The following is a 10,591-nucleotide window of genomic DNA, read 5'->3' on the forward strand; positions in this document are numbered from 1 at the left end:
TTCGTATAGCGCTTTTTCAAACATTTGACAATTGTTCCTTTTCTTTGAACTGGCCCTGTTTTAGACAATTTAAACGATTTATACTTTGTTGTATGGCAGTGTCGCACGGCGAAAATAGCAGATATGCAAGCTCACAATCACGTTATTTGTGCCGCATGATACCGCTGTACAATGGAGCATAATTTAAGTGTTAAGTTTCCATTGATAGATTTTTTTTTTTTTTTTTTTGGCTTAATCTGCCTATCATGAATTCTCTTTGAGTTGTCTTAATGTCCCAAGCTGCCTGGTGTGTGTGTTCAAGCCTATAGTGCCAAAGAAATGCTTCACTTTATGGACGGCTGGTTGTGGAGGAAACAATGAAGTTGTAATATATCGACGGCTGTGATTTTCTAAATCGCTTGGGTCTGCCCTTTTTTAGTGTGAGTGAATGGTTCAGGTATTGTTGCTGAATCCCTGTTTATCACGTAGACATTTTGGGACAACATCCTAAAACGGAGAGACAGAACCTTTTGTCTAACCTCATTTCTAAACATTTAAACAGTACTGAACATTGTGCCAAAGCCATAAGCACCCAGCTTATCAGTTCCTCTGCTGTCTCCAGCTCTATACTGACACTGCTGGCAGTGTCGGCCACTACATGTTTTGGGTCTTTTTTTTTGCTATTTTTTGCCTATTATGACATGTCGATAATAGGGGGACGCTGTGGTTCATGTGGTTAAAAAAAACCTGTCAACTCACGTTATAACATATTATTATTGGTGGTAATCACATGGGAAAAAAACACTTCCATTTGCACGACTGTCAGTTGTCCTCTAACCCCGTAATTTGTTTGAAGCTTTGAGCGTTCGGTCATTGAATACCCAGGGTATTTTGTCAGGCTTAAACATGTCAGTTTATCATGCTAAAAGCTGGGTGTGGAGCTGCTCCTATGGAATGCTATCTGTTTTAGCTCATTGTGCCACATTGTTGTGTCCCATTGTCTCTGCTTTACATGTTGTCATCTTTAAGCCCCTCTGTGACAAAGAGACACTAAACTGTGTGTGGAGATGGCCCGGGGTCCCATCCATTCACCTCAAGCATCAACTTTCTCCTCCTTTAATCCATTAAGACCGGGAATGCGTCTGTGTCATTTTAACATTTCTTTGGCTATTCAAAAAAATAGCAGATATACAAGCTCATAGCTGAGCATGTAGATCTGCAATTTTGGGGATTTTTTTTATTTTTTTTATCTTTGAATATATAAGTATGTGTTTTAAAGCGAACATTTTTAACTCCGATCTGTGCTTCTGGGGGGGTCCCTGGAACAACATAGTTTGAGGTAGGGGTCCGCAGCCAAATACATATCATTTTGGTGGTCCTTGACATGGAAAAGTTGGAGCACCTCTGATATTATATCAACATACAGTTAGGATTTAGAAAACATTTTTAGATACAGTATATATTTGGCGGTGGACCCCCATCTCAAAATGTTTTGTTCCAGGGACCCACAGAAGCAAAGATTTGAGTTACAAATGTTCGCTTTAAAAATATATGTATTTTCAACGATTTGCATACATTTTCACGATTTTGCAAAAATAGCAGATCTATAAGCTCATAGCGCGGCAGCTTGTATATTTGCTATTTTTTTTTAATAGCCAAAGAAATCTTAAAATGACACACAAAGATGCGTTCCCGTTTCGAATGAGTTAAACCCCCTTACGGCCGTAAGGGCCCTCTCTCTCTGTCTGCTATGGGAGCTGGCAGTGGAACTGACAGTTCTTTTCACTGAGGAAAAGAGCACACAGCACAGCAGCGGATTATGTAGCCCCCACCCCACCACCCTCACCCCCACCCATCTCTCTTCATTTACCACCTGCCTATGTACACACCCACCCACCCACCCACTCACTCTCTCTATCACAACCCCCACCCCACCACCACTATCAGCTGTAAACCCACCCCAAGATACCACCAACCCTGCCTGCCTGCATGCCTGACCCCCAGCCCTATAAGATACTTATTAACCACTCGAGGCCTATATATATAAACCAAGTCGGTCATCCTCGGAATAGCCGATATAGCCGATCTACAAGCTTGCGTCGTTGGGCTTGTAGATCGACTATTTTCTGCAGGTTGAAAGTGGTTAATTATCCAGCAGCACACACTCCTTGAAGTCCTAATGTTTACATATGGTGCATGTTAGGTGGGGGTACTGTAGGCTTACTAGGCAGTGTGCTTTTTTGTTGTGCGCGTCTGCGCTGAGAGAAGAGAAAGTGAGTGATTGCCCTGGTTCAGGTGTTGGGTTAACACGCCTCATTAGGCTAAATGAAAGGCCTGTGTGTGTGTGTGTGTGTGTGAGGGGGGGGCCGGGGTTGTGCTGTCACACCCCCTTGCGGACGAAAGGGCTAAAGATCCATTTTTATGTGCTGCTTGTCACAGTAGTTATATAGAGTTATCCTACAGTGCTGCAAACCATCAGTTCAAATACAGTACATGCTATACTGCATTGAAAACCCCGCCAGAAGTCTCCAAAGCTTGCAATATCATTCTCTAAGTATTATTATTATTATTATATGACAATAACTTTATTTTAATATGCAGAATATTCATGTATATTTCAGTGTAAAAAACGGAAAACAAATGTTAGTGCTATGCATGTGTCTTCTTTATAGACAAATTGTCTTTGGAAATGCCTCATTTTTGTAACTGTGACACTCTGTGGGGAGAGTCTTAAAGCGGGATTATCCTGGATTATCTTTATAGGGTATGTGGATTAATCTCTTCTCTCTATATTCTTTTTTTTTTGTATAATCTCCTCTGTATGTATTGTTTATTTTTGCTATGATGTAAAGGGTTTTTTGGAACGCTGTCATGTTTGCTTGTTTAAATAAAATATGAAGGAATCGGGGGCCCTGAGTGTGTCATGTATCTGTGCATTGTGTTGACCTGTACTTACATCAGCACTTTGACCTAGTTATTGTCTCCGCCAGGCCGAAGGCATGGCGAGAGAGTATGTTTTACCCTCCGTCCGTCCGTCCGTGTGTCCGTCCGTCCGTCCGTCCGTCCTTCTGTCTGTTACCAGCTAATCTCCGCCACCGTTGCCCCAGTCGCTGTGAAACTGCACACACACACTCCCTCGATGCCACAGCAGAACCTCTGCCCCAAATTTTTCACATGGGCCTGTTATAGCGCCACCAGGAGGCCGATTTGTGCAAAACACATTTTTGGATATTACTCCTACAGATTTTATCCAAATATCACGCAAATCGGTACACAGTATCTCTATAGTCATGTGATCAAGACGGATCTGTCCGATATTTCATATTACATCCTGATTGGCTAAGGTTGGCTTCCAAAGTTGGCAGGATTGTTCCGTTTTGAACAAAATGTCTCAAATCATGAACGCAGCGTGTGATTTCCGTGAAAATTTGCACACACATTCCCACTAGGCCAAGGACGCAATGACCACCTTTTCACATTGCCCTGTTATAGCGCCACCAGCAGGTCTAATTTTGCAAAACACATTTTTGCAACAAAATGCCTCAAATCATGAATGCACGCTCATTCCCACTAGGCAGAGGAAGAAATGCCACCCTTTTCACATTGTCCTATTATAGCGCCACCAGGAGGCCACAATAACGACGTGACCTGGCGGAGACCTGTGCTCCGAGGAGCACTTTTTCTAGTTTGTTCTCATGTTTTTGTCACTTAGGCTTGTTTTTCTTCTCGACCACAATGTTAACATTCAGATTATTTAGACCAGGGGTCTTAAACGTTTTCAGGCCAAGGACCCCCTAGCTGAGAGAGAGATGAAGCAGGGACCCCCCTCTATATCGTATAAAATTGTGTTTCAGATTCAAAATTGTTTTGTTTTGTTTCATGTGGTCTGCTCTTTTTCCCCTCTACACCAAACACCTCTTTGCCAAAAATAGCCGATCTACAAGCTCACACCGCCTCGCAGCACGAGGCGTTGTGAGCTTGTAGATCTGCTATTTTTGGGCTAAAGTTCTCCTCTGAAAAGGGATGTTAAGGTTCAAGTGGTCACGGTAAAAAAGACAATAATCATATCACACAAAGATTTGGCGGACCCCCTGTAATAACTCTGAGGACCCCCCTAGGGGTCCCGGACCCCCTGTTGAAGACCCCTGTTTTAGACAGATGCTAGGTTCATTGTTTTAGACAGATGCTAGGTTCATTGTTTTAGACAGATGCTAGGTTCTTGGTTTACTAGTGATCCTAGATTACTGAGCACTACACTGTCTCTCTGCATTCTATGTATGTGTTTACCTTGCTTACTGTAAGTCACTCTGGATAAGAAGAGTGTCAGCTAAATGCCTATATTTTATATCTGCTGTGTGTGTGTGTGTGTGTGTGTGTGTGTGTGTGTGTGTGTGTGTGTGTGTGTGTGTGTGTGTGTGTGTGTGTGTGTGTGTGTGTGTTTGTGTTTGTGTATGTACATACCGTACGTGTGTGTGTGTGTGTGTGTGTGTGTGTGTGTGTGTGTATGTATATATATATATAGATATAGATGGATATATATCTATATCTCTTTATATATATATCTATATCTATCTCTTGTGTGTGTGTGTATAAAGATCATTTTATATCACAGTTTACAGGTGTAAATCAGAGGGTGTTTTTGTTTCCTCATACATACATGTACAGTATGTACATACATGTGTGTGTGATTGAAATATAAACTTGATTAATTAGGCCCTTTATGCTGCATGATTCATTCACTCACTCCTTCAACCACTTGACTGTCATTAAATAATGACTGTCATTAAATAATGCTTTTTACTAGTCAAGGAAATGATTGGGTCAGAAAATAAAAGCAGCTTTATTTTAAATGTGCCCCCCACCCCACCCCCACCCCACCCACATCCTCTGTATGACAGCCAGCCAGCCAGACAGAGTAGGGTCTTCATCACAGCTGTTGGGGGGATATTTTCCATGATGGCAAATGGCAATATCTCATCGGAGAAGGCGTGTCACTCAGTGAATTACTGAGAGAGAGCACCCCTTTGTCCTCCTCGGTGGGTGCCCAAGACATCCATCCATCCCTCCAAACATCCCTCCATTCATCCATCCACCCTCCCATCCGTTCATCCCTCCAGCCAGCCAGCCAGCGGTACTCATGGCGGCTGCACCCGTCCAACAGCGCTCGGGTCCGGGGACACCCCAGCGCTCCGGGCCGGGGGGACCCGCACCCCACCCTGGAGGACCCCGGGCGCTGCTACCGCCCTGCTACTACGAGGGATACCTGGAGAAGAGAGGACCGAAGGAGAAGGTAAGGAGGCTGCAGATTCCATCGCCGGCGACAGACAGTAGTCAGTGGGCTGTGTGTGTGGATCCATCCATACCGGCTCTCATCACAATAATCCCCCTGTCTCCATATTATACACTGATCACTGATCAAGCAGCTAAATGGCAATTTTGTTTCGAATTTCTCGAGCTGTCTGTCTGTCAACTTCCATATTGTGTCTGTTCCTCCGGGCGTCTGTCTGATGTCTGGGCGAGGCGACACATTGTGTCGGTTCCTCTGGGCGAGGCGACACTGACTGACCGGCTGCTGTTATGTTTCCACAGCGGCTCATTTAATGTGCTGAAAGAAAAGCATGGATGATGTACACATGTATATTTTATGAATGGAAGGCTAAACGAGTCATTTAGCGTAATCACAACATGCATGAATCAGTATGTATGTATGTACGTGTAGGCATATACTGTATGTATGGCCATTTACTCTGTATCTACATCGATTATATCTCTTCTTTAGGCTACACTAGTCTTATTTTTGTTATTTTAAACATACAGGAATGCAATGGTAGCGGTGTCACTCCCTTTTATCTCTGGCAATGATCAGCCTATAATCCTTAAATGTCAAATCGATACAGTAATGATGGCATCACACACAGAGAAAGAGAAGTGACAATATTCAGTAGGCTATGTATGGAGGTATGGTGATGCATGTTAATAGCATGTACATGAGGGCTATTAGGACAGGGATGCATAAATGCATAAAGGGAAGAGAGTGAGAAACCATCTCTCTATCTCTCATTTGGGAGAGGGGTTCAGGTGCACACATCCATGAGCACCAGCGTTGCCAGATTCTGCGAGAGAGATAAGGAACCAGCTCTATGAAAACAAGCCCAAAAGAAGTGACTAGCTCATGAGCACTTTAAACCTACAGTGTATATATATGTATATATTAGTTATTTGAATATATACCAATATTTTGTCAAGCTAAATGTTGTCAATGGATCTGCTATTTTCAAAGAATTAATGTGGAAAAAAGTGACATTTTGAAATACTTTTGAAACATTTTAACAACACAAATCTGGTACCGGGGCTCCCTGGCACAAATGTTTTCAGATGAGGGATACGTGGATAATTACATATTCATTTGGGGGGTTTCCTTAACTTGAACATGTTTGAGAACCACTGGATTAAACAACGTTAGGAAACAAGCCCAAAAATAAATACCCGCAACCACCAATATTTACAAGAGACTTTACAGAAAACAAGCCCAAAGTCTCTTATAATAATCAGACATGGCAACACTTCCACAACAGCTGAGCCTCATGCCCTCATCTCCAGCTCATCCCCCTGAGAGAGGAGATGGAGATGGAGAGACACTAAAACCATCAGGATCTATTGAACACACATGACACATGACTATGGAGACCGACTGATGCCAGCTAGTTTTTGGGGTCCAGTGGCAATCCTGATTTTGGAGTGTCCTAGACCAGTGGTTCTCAAGCAGTGGTCCAGGGACCACCAGTGGTCCTTGAGGGGGTTCCAGGTGGTCCCCAGCTAAATGATGGAGAGTTGTTAACCAAATGGACCCTTTATTAGGAAGATCTTTAACTCTTGAGAGCGTAAAATGAAACCAAATGGACCCTTATTAGATCTTTAACTCTTGAGAGCGTAAAATTAAACCAAATGTTTCATTTTACGCCCTCAAGAGTTAAATTCTTGTTAAACATCTGCATTACTTAATTAAATAATTGTTATTTTGATCAACGTTTGCCTGTCATCTCTCCTATGGTATACCAACATCAATACAGCATGGATGGAATTGTGGACAAAATCTTATCCAACGCTAACAAAATATTCTACGTTTTGGGTCTGAGAGTCTAAATCTCATCGAACTGTGGTCCGTGGCTCAAATGGCAAATAAATAATGGACCGTGATATGAAAAGGATTGGAAACCAGTGGCCTAGACCACGGGTTCTAAACCTTTTCAGGCTGTGACCCCCCAAAATAATCATAATTTGAACTGGGGACCCCCCACCCTGATAAGCACTTGGAATTGTAGGAGTTGAGGCTTTATATTTAGTTTAACTGTGTTCCACAGATAAGTATTGTGAACATTGTTAATCTACAAGCTCACAAGCTTGAGGAGGAGCAGGTTGAAAGTGGTTAAATATCGCCACACAACGCGACACAAACAATGGCAGATATTTCGGTCTGGCGCTAATTTGTGACTAGAAACATCTAAACCCTCTAAATAAAACGTTGTCTTTTAATTGCTACACTCTGTGTGTGTGTGTGTGTGTGTGTGTGTGTGTGTGTGTGTGTGTGTGTGTGTGTGTGTGTGTGTGTGGCCTTGGGATATAACTGTCAACTTATTGTCCTTGTGTAAACTTTGGGAGTCTGGGGCCACGTTCACAAACTTGTTCTCCGTGGACTGACATTGGGAGGATTGCAAAAGTCAAATGGAAAAATACCGTTAGATCTCAGCTTTCATAGGCAGTCTGTCTATCTGGAGAAGATCGTGTTTGTTTCATATATCCTTGAGTAGTTAAGGGGGGAGTAAAGAAAGTCATTGATGTAAGTCATCAATGTGCTATCTTTTTTCTTCAGTGTGTTAATAAGCATGTGAAGCAGTTGTATCTGGTTTGACTGTAATGTAAACCTTATTCTGATCAGTGTTTGGATCTATTATGTGTGTTATTATTTTGTGCAGATCCAAGTACATTAATTCAAATGTGTGTGTGTGTGTGTGTGTGTGTGTGTGTGTGTGTGTGTGTGTGTGTGTGTGTGTGTGTGTGTGTGTCTCACAGGCCTCCAGGCGACTTTGGACCTGTCTGTGTGGAAACACCCTGTTTTTCTTCAATAATGCCAAGGACACACATGTGAGCATATACCGTACTGTATAGTAGGGCTACATTATATATCCCTCATTATGTCTTAGTGAATAAAATAGTGTAGCCTTTTCACCGGTTTCACTATACAGTAGTTAACAAGAAATGGCTGTGACTTATTCTACCAGTGTGTTTCAATATAACTGAATCCACTTCTCTTTATGAATTATGAAATATACATTCTGACTGTCGGCTATGCTAGACAATCCACAAGCTCACAACGGGTAGCAATGCGGAGATTCGTAGATCGGTTATAAAACAAAAAGAAGTTGAACATTTTTGCATATAATGACATGCCCAAAATAGGGATGTTAATTTGAAAGTGGTTAACAACAAACCCAGGGAATGCCAAAATAGTTGAAAGAATTGTATTGAGTTTATTGTCAGGTAGATTTAAATAACTGTAATACCTTCAACCCCTACGGTAACAGAAGTGATGTTCATGTACGATGACCAGTGAACTACAAAAGAGAACTAATCGTTCATTGATTTTTGCTTCGTTGGCTGTTTATGGAGTAAAACATAACTCTCTGGCAAAAGAGGAAGTAAACTAACCCTTATGTCGATCAGATTTTTTGAAATGTTTTGAAATTCTTTGAAACCGTTCGCCTACAATGTCATGCCAAAATAGGGACTGATTATTAAACAGTTATTTTATTAAAAGACCAATTATTGATTTATTTTAGTGATTGCTTACATTGATTAGTTTGAATAACTGTTGCAACTGTATTTAAAGTGTTCAATCAAAACAATGTGTGTGCTGTTGTACAGTATGTGGAGAAGCTGGACCTGGGAGGCTTCGTATCGTTGAAGGACGACTGTAGTCGAGACAGAAACCTGGAGGCAGCCAGGCTCATCCTGAGGATGAAGGATGGAGAGACCAAACTCACAGTAATACCACTGACCACACACACACACACGCACACACACACACACACACACGCACACACGCACACACATGAACACATTTTACACATGGACTACAAGTGTTGACTTTGTGTTTCAGGCTCCAAACCTGGAAGCAAGGGAGCTATGGAAAGGTTTCCTCTACTCTGTTATAGATGTAAGTGACTCGCCTCTCTCTCCACACACCTCTAGTTAAGAAACAAAAATCCAAACATTCATGACTTCTTAACAGCGTAGTGAGTTTTTTTTTAATTCAGGTGACGTTTTAACGACTGATTGATTTCTGGCAGACGCTGTGAATAGACAAGGACATGTTTTGACTTAAAGGGATAGTTCACTAAAAAAATAATATTTTCTATCGATTAGTCACCCCATGGAGACTTGAATTCATGGATATCTTTTTGTTTTTGTCGCATTCCTAAGACAATAATTTGATGACCAGCGGTATAGAGTACTGAAGTCCTGGCGTCACTCGTTCATCCCCTGGTTCATAAAGTAATTTCTCTATGGAGAATAATATTGGGTCATCATAGAATAGTATCGTTTATGATAGTCAGTCACTCACTCAAATTTAACTAATTCGGCTGAAGTAACATTAGCGTATTCTCACCGTCAGTTGATGCTTCATATCCATAAGAGTAAAAGCGCCAGGGTCATTTGTTTATTTTTGGAACACAGTTCTTATTTGACGCAATATTAAACACATCTATGGGAATTCAGAACGGGGTGGGGAAACCGCGACCCAGGTAGGATGTGTAAATTACATCAGACTTCGGTGCTCTATAGGCAGGGGTTCTGGTAGGAGACACAAAGGAGACTCTTTGTGTCTCCTACCAGAACCACTGCCGGTCATCAAATTATTGTCTTAGGAATGAGACAAAAAATAGAAAAATATCCATGAATTCAAGTCTCCATGGGGTGAGTAATCCATAGAAAAAAAAGTCATTTTGGGGCTGAACTATCCCTTTTGAAGGAGCTTTTAATGCTGTCATGAGAAGTCATAATAATGTCGATGCTCTGCGTTGCCGTTGTTCCAGCTCAACGCGCCGTCCTGTTTGACCCTGCTGCCCGGTCAGCTCCAGATGCTGAGGGAGGTGGTGGACAAGGAGAGGTCCAGGAGGAGAGCCCGCACCCCCACCCGCGCTCCACCCTCCCCCCTCTCCGTGCCCCTAGTGGGGGAGATCCCAGCGTGAGTCAGTCTGCCGGGCACCATAGATATTCATTATTCATGTTAAAGAGGGGGGGGGGGGGGGGGGGGTTGGAGTGAACGTATTGTTAAATGTCAGACATACGTTACACTGCAAGGCAGCCAGTCAGCAGTAAGAGTTGGAGTTATTTTTCTGGCCTCTAAAGGTGCTGAGCAAAGAAGAATCTGAATCATCTTTATTGTCACATCAAAGGTTTACAGGTGTAAAAAAGTGGGTACAATTTGTTTTTGTGCAAGCTCCATAGTTTTTGTTGTTTACAGAAAGAGAAAGAAAAAAGAAGAGGTACAGCTATGATCCCGGTAGGAGATACAAAGGAGACTCTTTGTGTCTCCTACCGGAACCGTTGC

General features: G+C 42.3%; 1 protein-coding gene across 1 annotated transcript in view; it reads left to right on the plus strand.

The window, feature by feature from the left end:
• Positions 1 to 4,791: 4,791 nt before the first annotated feature.
• Positions 4,792 to 10,591, plus strand: part of stap2a (signal transducing adaptor family member 2a) — a gene marked incomplete at its 5' end in the record, with an annotated part of 10,256 nt that continues 4,456 nt past the window's right edge. The window contains 7 exons of the mRNA XM_084056980.1: positions 4,792 to 4,799; positions 4,913 to 5,019; positions 5,097 to 5,269; positions 8,050 to 8,121; positions 8,902 to 9,021; positions 9,137 to 9,193; positions 10,074 to 10,225. Of these exons, the coding sequence (XP_083913106.1) occupies positions 4,792 to 4,799; positions 4,913 to 5,019; positions 5,097 to 5,269; positions 8,050 to 8,121; positions 8,902 to 9,021; positions 9,137 to 9,193; positions 10,074 to 10,225 (689 nt within the window). The remainder of the gene's footprint in view (positions 4,800 to 4,912; positions 5,020 to 5,096; positions 5,270 to 8,049; positions 8,122 to 8,901; positions 9,022 to 9,136; positions 9,194 to 10,073; positions 10,226 to 10,591) is intronic.

This window comes from Gymnoscopelus microlampas, assembly GCF_963454915.1.
Source record: "Gymnoscopelus microlampas genome assembly, chromosome: 5".
NCBI lineage: Eukaryota > Metazoa > Chordata > Actinopteri > Myctophiformes > Myctophidae > Gymnoscopelus > Gymnoscopelus microlampas.